Source organism: Taudactylus pleione, unplaced genomic scaffold (assembly GCF_031769625.1).
Source record: "Taudactylus pleione unplaced genomic scaffold, aTauple2 ptg000016l, whole genome shotgun sequence".
Lineage (NCBI taxonomy): Eukaryota > Metazoa > Chordata > Amphibia > Anura > Myobatrachidae > Taudactylus > Taudactylus pleione.
The window spans coordinates 14,375,749-14,394,839 of NW_028284418.1; the positions used below are offsets into that span (position 1 = coordinate 14,375,749).

General features: G+C 43.0%; 1 protein-coding gene across 1 annotated transcript in view; it reads left to right on the forward strand.

The window, feature by feature from the left end:
- ASPSCR1 (ASPSCR1 tether for SLC2A4, UBX domain containing) overlaps positions 1-17,837 on the forward strand; it is a 73,728-nt gene extending 55,891 nt beyond the window's left edge. Inside the window, exons 13-16 of the mRNA XM_088474813.1 lie at positions 2,767-2,818; positions 17,080-17,149; positions 17,241-17,419; positions 17,585-17,837. Of these exons, the coding sequence (XP_088330939.1) occupies positions 2,767-2,818; positions 17,080-17,149; positions 17,241-17,419; positions 17,585-17,595 (312 nt within the window). The 3' untranslated portion in view covers positions 17,596-17,837. The remainder of the gene's footprint in view (positions 1-2,766; positions 2,819-17,079; positions 17,150-17,240; positions 17,420-17,584) is intronic.
- The last annotated feature ends 1,254 nt before the right edge of the window (positions 17,838-19,091 follow it).

The window sequence follows — 19,091 nt, forward strand, 5'->3', positions numbered from 1 at the left end:
CTTTGAAGTGTTTGCCCAGAGATTGACTGACAAGGAAGTTTTAGTGGCGGCACCAGGGGGAACGGACAAAAAAGGGACGTGCTTTGAACTAAAGATCTTTCAGTTGGGAGATGCTGGCTTTAGTTATCTCCTTCACTATGTTAATTATTCACCACGATAATTGGGGGGGAAGAGTAAAGAGAGAGAGGAGGTTATTAAAAAATTCCAGCACTAACACGCTACACAAACCTCATTTTCCAGCCTCCAGAGTGCATAAAAGAAATGTTGTGTTTAAAGGGGGCTAGTGTGTTTCCAGGGGGAGCGAGGGGCCCTTTCAAAGCTGTCCTTTTTCTAAATAGTGAAATCCCTACAGATGAAACATCAAAGTATTGGCGAGTGTTCTCTCTCTGAGTTTTGACCATGTCTGGTACTCTGTAATTAAAGTTTACGGAAAGCTGTCTTTGTTTTCCGATGGCATGCAACCTTACACAATACAGATTGAAAAGGAAATGTTAAAAAAGCCCCATACTGTGTCCTATTGCTGTCCTTTTTCATGTACAGCTCCTATCCGTCCTGATAACACGGCGATGCTCCTGGATGAAGCCTGCACTGTTACACCACATCACTTGTGGCACGTGTAATCAGCACACGTTTTGAATTAAAAGAGAAGTATACCCCTTATTACTCCAAAAAAACACAAAAAATGTAGGGTCTGTCTTATTATAGCCAGAGCATTGATGGTGATTTTATCAGAAATAAAATGTCCATATTTTTATATATTGCACTCTTTTTGTTTCATACCTACAAATAATCTTCCCATTGGCTGTCACTGACATAACCTTATTCTAATTAGGTTGCACTGAGCCTTATAATGGTAGTAGTAGTAGTAGATAGTGACCATGTGTGTGACAGCTCCTATCTGCATCTGTATTTCATTGCAGCGTTTTATTTAATTACTATTGGTTTATTTCAATAGTAGCAGAGAGAGAGGCTCAGTTGTCCTGCCTCCTGCTTATTTCAGGGCACACAGCAGGGCCGTAGCTAGGGTAGTGCGGCCGGTGCCATCGCACAGGGCACCACAGGTCAGGGGGCGCTGCTTGGGCCTGTCAAATTTCTGTTTATTATCATTCTTGCTTGTAGTTTCCTCTTATTTCATCCCCAGCATCTCCTGGCCTCTCCTATCTCTTCCCCGGCCCTTCCCCATGAAGCCATGGCCCTTATTTGGGTGCATTATGTCCCTTTGAAAAATGAGGGGGGCGCCAATGCTCTTCCTGGCACAGGGCACCAAAAAGTCTAGTTACGGCTCTGACACACAGTATTGATGTGTCTGTGAAAGACAATTGAAAACCACTATGTAAAGATTTTGCAGCTGCCATTTATCTACTATGCAAGACTTTCACTGTTTCTTTTGGTGGGTAAAACCTTCTCTGTGTGCGCATTTCACTATGCAGCTCAACTATGCAGGTCTTCTTAGCTAAAGAACATAGTGTGGAGATGGTATACTATTTTTTTATCATCTAGATGAGATACTTTAAAGGAGAAGTGAACTTTTGTACTCTGTTACTCTGAAATTCATTTGGGTTGCTCAGTAGATAGTGCCATACTTGTGTACAAAGTCTATCCCAAATCCAAACTCAGCGTCAGATGGATACATTTCCCTTTCATCAGGAATTTATAGTACAGCAACGATTTTTACTTTGGTTACACCACACACATTAAGAGAAATAACAAAGTGAAGCCGCAAAATTATCTTGCCTCATGGATAGACAGTACAGTCTATTTTGTGAGGGATATTATCACAGTAGCTTGCAATCAGGAAAGCCTGAGAGCAGCATTTAGACCAGTATACATTACATAAGTATAACTTCAAAGGCTTTAATTACATGGATCTTAATTTCTATTTAGTCCCGCTTTAAGTGGCTGTGATGTGAAAATGTCAGGCGTCTCCCTCATATTTTATCACCCTTTACTCTCACTTCTCATTTCACCTCTGCAAGGTTCTTAGAATAACATTGTGCGTACCCTGCAACTAAAACGTTCTATAAATGGCACAGTATAATCCATGAGACAGCAGCCCACTGGCAGGTCATGTTTATGATTGCAGTGGCTGGCCTCTTTTGTTGAAAATCTGCACTAACATATATTAGTTGGCTATACATTTCCTACCATCAAAATAGTGATGCCTCATATCTTCCCTATTCCATTCCCTTTATATGTGCTCAGCTCCAATAATACATTCTCAGGCTTTGCAGCCTAGTAATTTGGAAAGTTGTTCCATTTTGTCTTGGAGTTTGTTGGTAGGTAACACTTCTCAGGCAATAAGGAGTGGCAGGGGTCTATGTTTTAATTTTCTAGTGATTAAAAGACAATAGTCGGCTTATCCACTAAATATGGTTAAAAGTCAGTAAGGCTCTTAGATGGTAGAGCTGCTAGATAAGTATAGAAAATGTGCAGGCAAAATGCCTGCCATTCACAACCTCTTCAGTGTTTCTGAAGTTCAATGGGCATGTGTGTGAGCTACAAATCAAACTACACTGGACAGATGCATGTAGTTTTGCTGTGTGCTTATAATGCACATGTATTGGTGCCGATAAACAGGTAATGTGAAATGTACTGGCATGCAGAATTGCATTTTTAATGCTGTGGGTATATGCATTTTTCTTCTTTTTAGGTGACTGACATACTTTCATACTAAATGATGCATGTCGATTTAGATTAAACTTTTCTATTCCTTCACATATATTTGTCTGTCTCGTATATGATGATCTTGTACCATCTCACCCTCAGGCTCAGCTTTTTCCTGCTGCTGTGGTTCATTTTGGATCCTCGGTGCACAGAGGTATGAATCCATGGTTCTTATTTTATCACCTGTCAAATATTGTAGTGACTGTATAGCAATGAACACAGATACTTTGGTTGCATGTACATATAAAGGGCCCTATCCATTAGCAGATCTTTCTGAAAGGCAAAAGACAAAAGATTTATCTTTTGAAAATTCCTGGGGCTGCTGTGACAGATATCTGTCATGTACATGACAGATTTTTACGAACGATGTTGCATGACATCATTCTGGGAGTGGATTTTTTTTTTTTATGTTTCTATTCATTTTCATTAAAAAATCGTTCGTTGTTTACCGAGACAGATATTTCTAATATCTGTCAGCGATAAACGATAATTGACCAAAATGGTGGAGAGACAAAAGACCAAATTTGTCGGCCGCGGGAGTGCGCATTTTTTTTAATCCAATAATTTTTTATTGATTGTATAATAACATAAACAAAACGAGTACACATATATTGACTCCATTACAAATTATGCCAGATACAGACTCGGTAGAGAGCAAAATCACGAATATATGAAGCCTACTTTTGTTCAGGTGTAAAACAAGTTGCATAGACATTGACTCAAAGAATAATATTCGGTATCCCCTTCTTAAATGGCATAATTCCCAATAGAGAACTTAGAGTAAAACACCCAACAACAAATAATGGCAGACAGAGTAACACATACAATATACAAAAATAAATATAATCAGGCAATAAACATAAGTAAAGACAAATAACCAATATATCAGGGTATAAAAAGCACCACAAAGTATATCAATAAACAGTAAGAGTCCATAGGCGCCATATGGGCTCATTTACCAAATACAGAATACAAATAGCCAGTGCTAGAGGCATATACAACTACAAAAGTACCTTACATCTTAAGCCTGATACATAATAATTGCAAAATTTTACTAAATAAAATTAACAAATACTAATAATCTGCAATAAATCAAAACAAATCAAAACCCTCCAAAACAACCCATCCTATAACCCCCCACCCTGTATGGCCTAACCCCAACTCAAGCATACTTGGATCCCAATTCCCCTTTACCAACCTACAATATCCTAACCTATAAACCCCCTCCCCCCACCCACACAGAAAAAGGATAATAAAACACATATGTGACAAGGGCAATATATTGTTGACCTTAGCTAGGCTAGACTTTGCTAAACCCAGCTCTCCCGCATAGTAACGATAAAACATTTTCCACAGACATACTATAGAGATAAAACGGTCTTCACATACTTAAGCTGCATACACACACAACGATTTTTTTAATGAACGATTTGAGTAAACGATTTTTTCCCTTGAAAAAATTTACTAAAATCGTTTACTAAAGTTGTTCATTTACTAAATGTCATGAACGATTTTCATGAACTACAAACGATTTTTGCATATTCCCTTAATGAAAATCGTTGAGTTGACAAGTCTGACTGAACGACAAACTACAAACGACAAACTACAAACGTGAACGCGCATGAACGATAATCGTTCATCGTTTGACTCAGAAAGTGAACGATTTTTGCCATCAATTATCGTTTAACGATAATCATTAAAAAAATCGTTGTGTGTGTATGCAGCTTTAAAGCTTGGCAACATACTACTTTATATACTAGGATATTATAACCAACGAAACAGAGAAATATTGGGACATGAAAGCATAATGACAGGCACCAAATTATTAATCGTTAATCCGGCCAGGCCTCAGGAGGCAGTGAAAATAAAGGCATAGTTCCATTCCCATTCGCCCAAAGACATACAAAAAAGTACTTGGAATGCTTTAATGATGTATCCTGGCGACATCCATCCTTCCAAGGGCACACAGAAAATAATATGAAAAACTTGAATGGCAAAGCCCGGTGCCTCGATCCCTCCACTAGAAATGTAGCACTCTTTGGAAAATGCACAGTAGACCCCGACCGCCTAGGGTTTGAAAGGGTATCCAGCATGGGAATAGACACTTCCCTAGGTGAGGATAAGCTCCAGACTTGTTAGTTCTTATAAGACATGTAGAAGGTGACCTCATCAGTTGGGAACACAGCCTTCACTTCTCTAAGTTTATTGAGAAGCCTCTGTGTGGAAGCAGCAATAGCTTGCAGAATCAGCTGCACTGAACTAGCCACCTGTAAGACAATCAAGCCGCAAGTATCCGCAGTAACTGTAAGCAGGTACAGACTAAATGGTGGTGGCTAGCACACCACCTATGCTCTCCAGCAACAGCTATATACTGCAGCCTGCGTCAGGATCTGTTGTTATGAGGAGCTCAATCCCACCGCCAGAGGCACTTAAAATAAAATGGCTGCCAACTGTCCAATCTGATTATCAGGCACAGGAACAGAATCCCTTAGTGAGTAGCAGGAGACTAGAGGTACCAACAACAGGGAGAAACCGCAGAATAATGAGCAGCAGTGGAAAGATCAACGTGCCAGCAAGATCATCAGCAGCGCTACTTCAGGTAGGGTGCGTTCCCAAAACGGCGGCCGCTGTCTTCAACTCGCCGGACTAAGGCAGCAGGGAGTAGAGACCGGGCAGGCAGTCGGCAGCAGAGGGACCGGAGCACCAGGAACAGCCGGATAACGGAAGCAATCAACCAGGTAAGTAGTATTTTGAGAAGCAATAGTTAAGAGCAGGGATGGAGACTCCGGGCCAGCAGGAGAAGTTAACAGCCACCTCCAGGCCCCTTAATTGTGTGTGTGGCATTGTACACAATTTGTTTTGCTGCATGTATGTATAATTGTGTGTGTAGCATTGTACAAAATTACTTTTGCTGCATGTACATATAATTGTGTGTGGCAATGAACAGGCCCTTTTTTCTGGCTGTGATATAAAGGATCGACAGAAGGTCGACACCGAATGGTCGACATAACAAAAATGAACTTTTCATCTGGATCACCTGTTTTCTTTGTGTGTATATGTATATATATATATATATATATATCTTTATAAATACTGCACTCACATCCTCTTCAGTAGAGTCCATGGGGTGCACCACTAAAGAGAACACTAAACGTGCTCTATAAATATGTCCATTGGCGACTTTTCAGTCAAAAGAGGGGACTCATCATAATTTGATGAAAAAAAGGTTTAACTTTTAATATAATTACTTCATCTCAGTAAAGCAATATGGTCATCATAATCATCGACGTTTCGACCCATCCGGGCCTTTCTCAAGACAAGTTACCATCATCAATACACAATAACATCTTAATCAACCAATCAATGCCTACTGATATCACATACAAAGGTGTATCTACCTGCGCCCGATTATCCCTGCTGAGCACCTGGCCATGGGGAGGGAACTCCCACAAAGCAGCCAGTCCGTGCTAATTTGGTCAGTATGCATCATCAGCCAGCGACCATGCGTGTCACCAACCCGGAAGTACGGCGGGACACATACCACACGCCATCAGCTAATGGGGTAGTGCTGGAGAATAAGCGTACTTTGTCCCAGCACCTCAGATCATCCGGTCATGCCTGAGATCGCCGCGAATCGCGCTGCACAACAGGCTCCCTGTGAATGCGTAGCTCTCACTTCCCCATGCATGCCAACACTCCGGAAGTCAGCAGCATGGTGAGTGCCCTCTTTTGACTGGAAAGTCGCCAATGGACATGTGTATGTGTGTGTGTGTGTATGTGTATATATATATATATATATATATATATATATATATATATATATATATGCAGACCCCCCTCCAACATGACCCGTTCCATTAGGTACAAAATGCTCTGCTCCTGGACTTCCTCCTTTATTGATGATTGCAGCCACCTGTGTTGAAACATCATTCTCATCAATTACCTAGCTCAACACAGGTGACTGCAATCATTAATTAGGTGGTAAGTCCAGGAACAGAGCACTTTGTACCTGATGGGAGGGGTCATTTGGAGGGTAGGTGTATGTATATATATATATATATATATATATATATATATATATATTTTATAGCGTGTGTGTATAGATCAATAATGTGCGGTGCAGTGAGACAGAGCCTTTCCTGTTATACTTAGGTATACTCCTCAGTTTTTACTATAAAAAATATGAGAAATTTAAAGAAAATATTATATCTTCTTTTTTTTTTTTTTATTCTAATTATGTTTATAGGCAAAACTCTGGAGTAAAACGTGTATGGCAGATGAGGCACTGCCTCCCCTGTCTACCTTTTCCGCACCTTCCTGATCAAACACACCACATTCCCAGCACTATATACTGGGAAGTATATAGTGCTGAGAGTATATAGAATATAAATATATTTTGTGTTTTAATTAAACTTTCTACTTATACATTTTATACATCAAGTTGTCTCTCTAGCCTATAATGTTATCTATGACTTACAGCCTGTTACTTCGGCTTTAAGTGTAGGGCAGTGCCTCTATATATAACCGCTTTAATGAACGCGTACTTGATTTAAGTGAAGCTGTTAGAAAAATCTCCTCCTTTGCAATCCACTATTATGGGCAACTGTTTTGTTGCCACAGGGTGCAATTTATGAGGAGATGACAAAGGGAAGAAAGAGAATATAAAAAATAGTTACATAGATAAAAATCATATTCATTGTGTTTTTATTCATTTACATAGAGTGACTTTTAGTGTTAGACAATGTTGTGTTGACAAGTTAAGTAAAAATCCGGCTAGATATTGTTATATTATTTGAAAAAAACCTGTACGAAATGGCACGTACCACTGACTTTATTTCAGTCATTAACTGCCTTGTTTTGCCACCTCGTATGCCTGTTTATAAAGCTGGGTACACACATATACATCGTCGGCCTGTTCTTTTGATTTAAATTTGTTAATTCGATATCGCAAGTGTTCATACGCACCTTCGTTCGTGTTTTGTCAGATGAAAAGTGGACGAATCGAAGGACCGCATCTTATGTGCTGTTTAATATTTATACGATTCGATGGTGCCATATCGGACCAAAAGTGAGATGGATGCTATTCACGCAGCCGCTGCGTCTTTGTATGCATCAGCTGTGCAAAAATTATGCAAAAGCCGTAGGAGGCGTCCATGTAAAAAAAAAAAAAAAAACCCACTGCTGGCTTCTCTGATCCAATCTGCCCGCGAAGACTGCCATCGGTTCAACTGCGTGACCATCGGACATCAGTTTACTGAAGATGTCCGGTGAAATCACGCTGCTGGAGCCAGTAAAGCTGTGTCCAAGGCAAACTGGGCCAAATGCTGGCCATTGCACTACGAGTGACATTTGCAACCCAGACCTGCACATACACAGTGCAACTTCTTCGCATATGTTAAAACATCTGAGATGTGTGTTAACATCGAAATAATGTACATCTCTGAATCGGCCTCTAAGTGGGGAGGGGACTTGTGTGCAGTCTCCATCCAGGCACCCTCCTCTCTAGCCAGCAGCACAATAAGTAGACTCTGACGCTGTGCCAGAGTGTACAGCGCATGTCTCCTGGAAAATGGTGTGGTGCCCATTTCCCCAGTTTTCCAGTATTTTTTTTTCTACTGTGCATGGGCAGACCACTGGGTAAATGGCCGCAGCACGATTTTCCCGGTGATATGTGCAGCACTGCCACTGCTGCCGTGGGACTTTGGAAATATAAGTATAACAGATAGCAGTGTGGGCCCCATTATAGATACGCCACTGAGGCTGAAGTTCGCTATTTGGCCAGCTTCTGATTCACTTATTTGTGCTCCAGCTTCTTATTCACTTCTTATTTGTGCCCCAGCTTCTTATTCACTTCTTATTTGTGCTCCAGCTTCTTATTCACTTCTTATTTGTGCTCCAGCTTCTGATTCACTTCTTATTTGTGCTCCAGCTTCTGATTCACTTCTTATTTGTGCTCCAGCTACTTATTCACTTCTTATTTGTGCTCCAGCTACTTATTCGGTCATCTTCTTATTCACTTCTTATTTGTGCTCCAGCTTCCTATTCACTTCTTATTTGTGCTCCAGCTTCCTATTCACTTCTTATTTGTGCTCCAGCTTCCTATTCACTTCTTATTTGTGCTCCAGCTTCCTATTCACTTCTTATTTGTGATCCAGCTTCTTAGTCACTTCTTATTTGTGATCCAGCTTCTTATTCACTTCTTATTTGTGCTCCAGCTTCGTATTCGGCCAGCCTCTTATTCACTTCTTATTCATTTTCCATCTTCTTATTCACTTATTTGTGCTGCAGCTTCTTATTCACTTCTTATTTGTGCTCCAGCTTCTGATTCACTTCTTATTTGTGCTCCAGCTTCTTATTCACTTTTTATTTGTGCTCCAGCTTCTTCTTCACTTTTTATTTGTGCTCCAGCTTTTTATTCGGACAGCTGCTTATTCAGAACATGTTATATTAAAACAATGAAATCACGTTGGATCACTAAGTTAACATTGTATAAACAAAAAAGCATATCGCTTACACAAATTTCAATTGTATTGGCTCAACAAGGATTTGGGCAGGAAATATGGTGATAAAGTGGGCACAGGTACTAATTTTATTGATTTGTAAAAGTAGCTGTAGTTTTGCAAGGGTCAAATAACTATGGCTCACAAATTTGACACTTGCAACCAACAGAGAATGGACACTTCCATACAATACAATTGTATTTTGCCTGGTCCAACAAGGTTTTAGGCATCAAATAGGGTGGCAAAGTGGGCACATGTACTAATTTAATTGATTTGTAAAAGTAGCTGTAGGTTAATCATGGGTTACATAGCCTTATACCACAAATTTGCACACTTGAAACCAAGAGAGGCTGGTCACATGCCCATTGTAGACGCTTTTTGGGTGGTGGACAGGGATCAGCATGGGCACTCTGACCAGAGTTCCTGTGTGTTCTAACACCTTTTTATCATAGCCAGCTTTAACTTTTTCAGAAATCTGTTCTACAGTAGCTCTTCTGTGGGATCAGACTAGTCGGGCAAGCCTTTGCTCCCCACATGCATCAATAAGCCTTGTCTGCCCATGACCCTGTTGCCAGATTAAAGGTCGTCATTCCTTGGACCACTTTTGGTAGGTACTAACCACTTTGTACTGGGAGCAACCCACAAGACCTGCAATTTTGGAGATGTCCTTATCCAGTCGTCTAGCCATCACAATTTGGCCCTTAGCAAAGTCACTCAGATCCTTATGCTTGCCCATTTTTTTTGCCTCCAATACATCAACTTCAAGTACTAAGTGTTCACTTGCTGCCTATTATATCCCACTCCTTGAAAGGTGCCAATGTAACAAGATAATCAATATTATTCACTGCACATTAGTGGTCTTAATGTTATGGCTCTCTCTCTGTAGTCATATGTGTGTATATATAACATGGATGATGTAGTGTTTAGCATTACCTCTGTGTCAATGATAGGATTGTTATATGAAATTAAAGTAAAAAATGTGTCATTTATATAGTTTCCCCTTGCTCGAATGTGTTTTCTCTGGGTACTCCAGTTTCCTCCCACACTCCAAATATGGGGTGTTGGTTGAGTACTGGGCTTTTCACATCTCTATATTTCACCTTCTAATATATGCAGCAGTAGCTACTCCTAACACTTTTTTACACTTCACCTTTCTCATTAGGGTGATGCCCTGGGGTGGCTCAGCTGAGCTGGTTTGTGGGTGTCCTGCGCTCTGGATTTTACCCCATTATGTTAGGGATCTACCCTAAGAGGTTACCTGGACACGGTGGGTAGGCCCATAACCTTGGCCAGGATTATGCTAAAACCTCTATTTATTTATTGCAAAATGTATTATATGTAATTAGTAATGTTGGAATTGTGCACTTGTAACTTTTCTTTTTGTATGTAGCGCTATAGGCTACCAGATGTTGAGTCACTTACCACAGAATCTGTGTAGTTGATTGTAGTGCCATTCTGCAGTTATATTGTATTTCTGCATTGTATGTGACTTATGCTAGCGCTGCCTGTCTGTTTATTTCTCTATACTGTCAGTATATATCTTTCTCTTTTTTTCTGACTTTTCCCTAACATACAGGTGTATTCAGGGTTTTTCCCAGTACCTCACATCTCTACAATAAATGTATTGGTGAGGGTTGTCACATACAGTTGGTTACTGCACAGTGTCATATTTGTGCTGTGCGCTCCTGCCACATGCCCAAGCTTAAGACAGGATCAGTATATTGCATTCCTATTAGTATCCTACATACCAAGTGGTTGCATTATACCCAGTGCCATATTATGTGCTATACTACTCTACAGCTATGTCCTAGCAAAGGAAAGAGTAGCAAGCAAGCATCTGCACCCATACTGCTATCATGGAAATTATGTGCTACATACTTAAGTGAGGAGGATTTGATACAAGATGGGTTATGTTCTACTTCACCAGGCCCATCAGACCCGCTCCTGCACAAGATTCCCCCCTGGGCTTCCTTTTCTCAGGTGCTGGCTACTATTGTGGACCGCCTATGGGGTTACCACAGCAGGCCATAATTCCCCCTCTGAGGCTGCCACAGCAGGTTCAGGCAATACAGGTACCTCCTGTGCCCCCTCCATGGGTAGACGTATTGTCTAGCTTGGTAGTCTGGTGGCTACCTCTACAGCCTCTCAAACTATGTTGCAAGGCGAGAAGCCCCTACCCAGTAAACCTTCTAAGTGTCCTGTGTTATCTTCACAATCCACGCAGCTCTCAGATTCTGAGGTGTCATCTGAGGAGGCAGAAGATGCTGATCTCTCTAACACTGACTCCCCTCAGGGGGAGGGGGAGAGTCAGTCTAAAATTAATATTCCTGCCTTGGTGCGAGCTGTTAGATCCATCTTACTAATAGAAGATGACGAGCCAGCCCCTAAATCAAAGCATCCACTATTTAAACGACAGAAGTGGCTTCAGCAGAATTCCCTCTATCGGATCAATTAGCTGAACACATGGCGGCAGCCTGGCAGTCGCCTGGTAAGAGGTTTCAGCTCCAAAAACGTCTGACCTCATGTTATCCATTTCCTGCGGCTCACTGTTCAAAATGGGAGACTCCCCCTGCAGTGGATTTGCATGTTAAGCGTTTAATTAAAAGCGCTATGTTGCCTATCCCTACGGTACCCTCTTTGAAGGATCCTACGATAGAAAGGTTGAATCTTGCCGTAAATCGATATACTCTCTTTCAGGAGCTGTTGCCTGTCCGACCATGGCTATTGCATGGGTGGCTAAAGCTATAGAGAGCTGGGCTGACGCACTTGAAGACTCTTTTCCCTCAGGTGCTTCTAGGGATCAGATGTCTTTCGTTGCTCACATATGAGATGCAGCTTCTTATATTGGAGAAGCGACTTTGGATGCCAGTCTCCTAACCTCCAGAGTCTCGGCCACGTCAGTGTCTGCCCACCATACCCTGTGGCTACGCTTGTGGAAGGCGGACGCTGACTCCAAAAAAGGCCTAGAAGTGTTACCCTACAATGGGGAGATCTTGTTTGGCCCAGACATTGACAAGATTGTAACCACATTGGTGGCATCAAAAACTGCATTTCTGCCTTTAGCAACTACTACTGCAAAACCTTGGACTACATCTTTTAGGTCCTTTCGTCCTCAAGGAAAATCTAAAGGTCAGTCCTTTCCTAGGAAGTCGGCTCCCACTAGGGCCGCCAAGCCCAGGAGCAAGCGGGCCTGGACCACCCTGCTTCCAAGGATTAAGCCATCAGCCTGACGGAACGGGCCTCCTGCTGGGGGATCCCAGAGTGGGAGGCCGACTTCTCCAGTTTGCCCAGTGCTGGTGTCAAACCACCATGGATGCTTGGGTAAGAGAAGTGGTCTCTCATGGGTATGCCCACTCACTTCTTCGACGGCCACCCCACCAGTTTTTCTACACAGGCCCTCCTTCAGACCCAAGCAAGGCCTTACAAATCCAGAAAGCATACAGTCCTTGCTGCAAGCAGGGGTGATTGTGCCAGTCCTGCTATCTCAGCGGGGGACCAGTTACTATGCTACGCTTTCTGGTTCAAAAACCGAATGGGTCTCATCGGCCTATCCTCAACCTCAAATCCCTGGACAAATTCCTCAGGGTACCCAGGGGTTCAGGATGGAAACCCCACACTCTATCTTCCTAGCTATGGAGCCTGGGGACTTTATGGTATCTCTGGATATTCAGGACGCGTACCTACATGTACCAATAGCAGCCTCATATCAGCGATATCTCCGGTTTGCTATACTACAGCAGCACTTCCAATTTCAAGCTCTGCCCTTTGGACTATCCACAGCTCCACAGGTGTTTACCAAAATTATGACTGTCATGGTGGCCCACCTGCGTGGTCAGGGTGTCCGACTGTTACCATATCTGGATGACCTCCTGCTCTATTCCCAGAAGTGCTTCACTGCCATCTGCGGCTAACCATTGCTTTCCTTCACAGGCACAGATGGTTAATCAACTGGAAAAAGTCCTCCCTGAATCCCTCACAGAGAATGATTCATCTGGGAGACCTGCAGGATTCTCAGGATCAGAGAATCTTTCTGACATCAGACAAGAACTCCACACTTCAACTACGAGTGCACAGTTGTCTCCACAGTCGCCGTGTGTCGATCCACTCCAGCAATGCAGGTTCTGGATCCATGGTGTCCACCTTCGACATGGTGGGATATGCTCAGTTCCATTCCAGGTATTTGCAAAGACTGTTCCTCTCCAGGTGGAATGGGTTACCCCATAGGATCAAAGCTCAGACAATAGTACTCTCTCCGGAAGTGCATCTGTCCCTCTCTTAGTGGCTACAGACATCTCATCTAACCAAGGGTCGCCCCTTTTGGATCTCGGACTGAGTACTCCTAACAACGGACGCCAGTCTCCGGGACTGGGGTGCAGTGACTGGTCCTCACTCATTTCAGGGTTGCTGGACATCGGTCGAACCAACCCTGCCAATCAACATATTGGAACTTCGAGTTGTGGCATTGTCGGACTGTACAGGTACAGTCCGACAATGCCACAACTGTGGCTTACATCAACCATCAAGGAGGCACTCTAAGTCGGACAGCGATGACAGAAGTGTCACGCATTCTGACATGGGTCGAAGGTCACCTCCCTGCCATCTCTGCGGTGTTCATTTCAGGAGTTCTCAATTGGGAAGCAGACTTCCTCAGCCGTCACGACATGCATCCCGGAGAATGGTCTCTTCACCAAGAGGTTTTCCAACTCCTAGTGAGCAGATGGGGCCTCCCTCTCCTCATGGCCTCACGATACAATCACAAACTGCCAGTGTACAGGTCCAGAACAAGAGATGCTGAGGCGACCTTTGTAGAGTGGACCTTCCAGTTTGCATACCTACTCCCTCCAGTCTCCCTTCTTCCTCGAGTTCTTCGGAAGTTTAAACAAGAAGGAGGCACTGTCCTGCTGGTCGCTCCAGCTTGGCCAAGACGTCTTTGGTACTCGGAGATCTTCAGAGTCTCTCCATCGACACTCCGTTCCTGCTGCCTCAATGACCAGACCTGTTGTCTCAGGGTCCTTGCCTTTACCCGGACTTGGGTTGTCTGTCTTTGATGGCGTGGCTCTTGAGACATCCCTCCTGAGGTCCAAAGGATTCTCTAGCTCTGTAGTCAAAACTATGCTCAGAGCGCATAAGCCAGTCTCTGCTCGGATGTACCACAGAGTGTGGCATACATATTTCCAATGGTGCCATACCAGAAGCTACGACCCCCAAGTGTTTAGGGTTTCCAGGATCCCAGCCTTCCTTCAAGCTAGATTGGACCTTCGACTCCGCCTGGCCTCACTGAAATTGAATGTCTCTGCTCTATCCATTTGGTTCCAGCGTAAACTTGCTCCATTTCCCGATGTCCACACTTTCCTCCCTTTGTCCCTCCAGTGGCTCCATGGGATTTGACAGTAGTGCTTCGTGCCCTCCAGGGTCCTCCTTTTGAACTCCTGGATTCTGTAGAACTCAAGTGGCTCACAACGAAGATTCTTTTTCTTCTGGCTATGGCGTCCTTCAGAAGGGTGTCAGATTTAGGGGTGCTCTCCTGTCGCTCCCCATTTCTGATATTCCATCAGGACAGGGCTGTGCTTCAGACCTGATTTCCTTCCTAAAGTAGTTACTAGTTTCCACATTAATTGTAGTCGGGGCCTTTCAATCACCAGACCTATCGGCAGGTGAGGCCTCCGTGGATGTGGTCCGTGTCCTCAGGATAAACGTGGACTGTACCAGTTCCCTTAGGAGATCAGACTCCTTATTTGTGCTCTATGGATTTAACAACAAGAAGGGATGGCCAGCCAACAAACAGACATTGGCTAGATGGCCGCATGACTATCTCACAGGCTTACGCAGGCAGGCCTACCTGTACTGGCTATTGTTACTGCTCACTCTATTCGCTCTGTGGGTCCTTCGTGGGCAGCTCGCTGTGGTGCCTCAGCTGAACAGCTTTGTAAGGCGACCAGGTGGTCCTCTGTCCATACATTTCTGAGATTTTATGCCTTTGATACATTTACCTCTTAGGAGCGTCCACACCCTTAAATGACTGCTTTCGGACATGCCCAAGGAGCCCTATGGACACTGAAGAAGAAAATGAGTTATGTTAAAACTTGCCTTTGTTATCTCTCTTTCTTCAAAGTCTATAGGGTCCACAGGGCACCCCCCCTGACGCACCTGGCTTCATATAGGTTGTGTTTCTGGTCACTGGTGTCCCGTCTCCTTCTCTGTCAGAGTTTGATTCTTGTGTGTACCAGTCTTCCTCATCTCTTCTCCTCCTCTGGCCTTTGGCTTGTCACAAACTGAGGTGGCTCGGGGGCAGGATATAGGGGGATGGACCGATACATCCTGGGAGCTTAAAGCTTTAACTGCGTGGTGCCCGTCCTCAACCACCACCTAACAAAAGTACCATAACTCTCATTATATAACACCCTAGTTTGTGTGTACATGTGATAGGAAATAGTGTATCCGGAAAGTATTCACAACGCTTCACTTTTTCCACATTTTGATATGTTACAGCCTTATTCCAAAATGGAATAAATTTATTTTTGTCCTCAAAATTCTACACACAATACCCCATAATGACAACGTGTAAAAAGTTTTTTTGAGATTTTTGCAAATGTTAAAAAAAAAAAAAAAAAAAACACTAAGAAATCACATGTACATAAGTATTCACGGCATTGTCCATGAAGCTCAAAATTGAGATCAGTGCATCTTGTTTCCACTGATCATCCTTGAGATGTTCCTACAGCTTACTTGGAGTCCACATGTGGTAAATTCAGTTGATTGGACATGATTTTGAAAGGCATACACCTGTCTATATAAGGTCCCACACTTGACAGTGCATGTCAGAGCACAAACCAAGCATGAAGCCCAAGGAATTGTCTGTAGACCTCCGAGACAGGATTGTCCCGAGGCACAAATCTGGAGAAGGGTACAGAAAAATATCTGCTGCTTTGAAGGTCCCAATGAGCATAGTGGCCTCCATCATCCGTAAATGGAAGAAGTTCGGAACCACCAGGACTCTTCCTAGAGTTGGCTGGCCATCTAAACTGAGCGATCGGGGAAGAAGGGCCCTAGTCAGGGAGGTGACCAAGAACCAGATGGTCACTCTGTCAGAGCTACAGCATTCCTCTGTGGAGAGAGGAGAACCTTCCAGAAGGACAACCATCTCTAGACGTTATGTTTGGAGGAAACCAGGCACCGCTGATCACCAGGCCAATACCATCCCTACAGTGAAGCATAGTGGTGGCAGCATGATGCTGTGGGGATGTTTTTCAGTGGCAGTTACTGGGAGACTAGTCGGCATAGAGGGAAAGATGAATGCAGCAATGTACAGAGACATCCTGGATGAAAACCTGCTCCAGAGCGCTCTTGACCTCAGACTGGGGCGACTGTTCATCTTTCAGCAGGACAACGACCCTAAGCACACAGCCAAGATATCAAAGGAGTGGCTTCAGGACAACTCTGTGAATGTCCTTGAGTGGCCCAGCGCTGCAAAATATGTGCACTATATAAATAACATAATAATAATGTTTGTGTGTTTATGGCACCAGTGGTTTAAAATGTACCTATTGCCCTAAACACAATGATGGTAGCCATTATGTATGTTGAACCAATATTAATTCCTCTATTAATATCAGTGATCTCACTGGTTGTTTGTTAACGTGTAAGCTGCATTCTCAGGAGTATACGTTTAGGCTGGAGGTTCCCAAACTCCGCCATTACTGTATAGGTTTTAAGGATATCAATGCTTGATCACAGGTGATTTAATTAGTACACAATTTGATTTATCCATCTTGACTCAAGTATGGATATCCTTAATACCTGGACTGTAATGGCTGAGTTTGGGAACATCTGGTTTAGGCAAAAATGGGAACAGGTGCACTTTAATGTTAACATAAAGATATTACTTAAATTTAAATATTTTTGTTCAATCCAACAGATCATTTCCTGTGCCAACATCTACTCAAAGAGCCAATGTCTTCTTCCCAAGCTGATATATTAGTTGCCAGGTACCACAGATTTAAGTAAAAATACAGAGGTCTAATGTGTATTCTGTTGATAATATACATGTGCTCAGGAATACCTTTTATACCATGACAGAGCAATGCCACGTGTTGCTGCTGAGTATACAGCTCCTGTGATAACGCACCTTCCAGGCACTGACTCGGAGGTTGTTCAGAGAGCACCAGAGAATTATGAAGAGGCGATGGGGATTCCTGATTTTCAACAGGAAGTTCAAAAGAATCTAGGCAAAGTACCCAAGTGGCTGAAACTACCAGGTAAAAAGTCCCCCTTCCCTTCCCCCTTTGCAACAACTGCACATGTCTAAACCACACTTGAGATGCATGTGGTGTAACTACATGGGATTAAATATGAGGCCTAGGATTATTGTATTGGTATCTAACTGTACTCATATGGTGATAGCTAATCCTTTGTTTCCTCAGTGAAGAAATGAGCGAGATTCTCCTGTGAGTAGTGTGCTCCTGCGCTTGCACTAAAGACATCGGAGTACCAGTTATTTGTTTTTGATTTTCCTCCTGCTGGATGATTATGTGATGGGACCTTGCAAACTATCGTGGTTGAACTGACACAGATGCGACTTTTGTGCTATACCCATTTGCACTTCTTGCTTCAGCTAAACTGAAGTTTGTATCTACAAGGAAAATAGTTTATGCATCATTAAACTAATTAAATTAATGTTTTCTTTTGCTATGCCGAGTTTATTTTTTTATTTCCATTTCCTCTCAACCTTTACCACTGTTAGCGCCAGCAGCATGAATCCGGTGAGAACAGGAGTTTGACATTAAGGTTTGGTGTGGAGCCTCTCGTCTTGAGTGGCGGTAACATTTTCTAAGTGGAAAAAATAACGTTAAATGGATGAACATGTCCTTTTGCAGGTTGTTTTCTAACTGTTTTGAATAATGAGCTAAAATGATGCCTCCAACTGCATAACACATCACACAGCCTTGCGCTAACGATGCAGGAGTCTACATAAAATGCCCATATGACTTTGAAGTCAGCTTCTTGGCTCTGATCTCTTTCCACTTCACTATATTGACTTTGCTAATTACTCATCCTCCAAAAACAAGGAACCCAGGCTGAAAAGGTCCTTGTTACGTAGAGTTTGCCTGCACTCCCAGTTTCCTTCATCCCATGCTTTCCTTGGCTGGTGATTTTCATGGGTTGAAATTGTCCTTTGTTGGCACAGCTTCCTCGGTGAGGTTGCGTCTGAGCCACACATGAGATGCCGGAGCTGATAAAAGGGACAATCCTTGGCATTTATAACCAGCAGGGAATAAAATGCACTCAGTGTTCCTAATACGCATTTGCATGACTTCGTTCTACAACTACACAATTTTCCTTCCTCTAATCACACAAGGCTACTTGGAAAACAAGCTTGCGTCTATAGTGGCACTCCCCAACTTAGTGTTTATGTGCTTAATGATAGGCTGTTAATTGTGACTGCACCGACACCTCTGTACATGTGGAAAGTTACTTTAGGTCTTGCACATTTCTAATAGTGACCGTCCCTGCAAACATGGCTTAATATCAATTGACTGAGCATCAAAGCAACACCTGTCTTTGTCTCTGGTCAGAGAATGTTTTCCTTCATGCCTAATGACTTCCAAATGCTTTACGAAGGGGGGGTGGGGTGACAGGGACATTAGAGGGGCTATGGTGTTAACAGTCAGAAAGAGATGGCTGCGTATTTAGAGAGAGATTGAGTTTAAAGAGAATTTAGGGGATGTGTTAAAACGAGAAAACATTTTGGGAGGCTTTCTGGACAGAGGAGTCACACTGTCTGAAGGGCTTAGTCTGTTTTCGGTCATTTTTTGCAAGACGCTTATGAAAACGTTTTTTCTGCTTTTTCCCAATTTACTCCATAAAATTCTTTGAAGGGTGGCCAACATTGCAAATGACGAGCAGCATGTTCTAGCAGATGAGATAAGC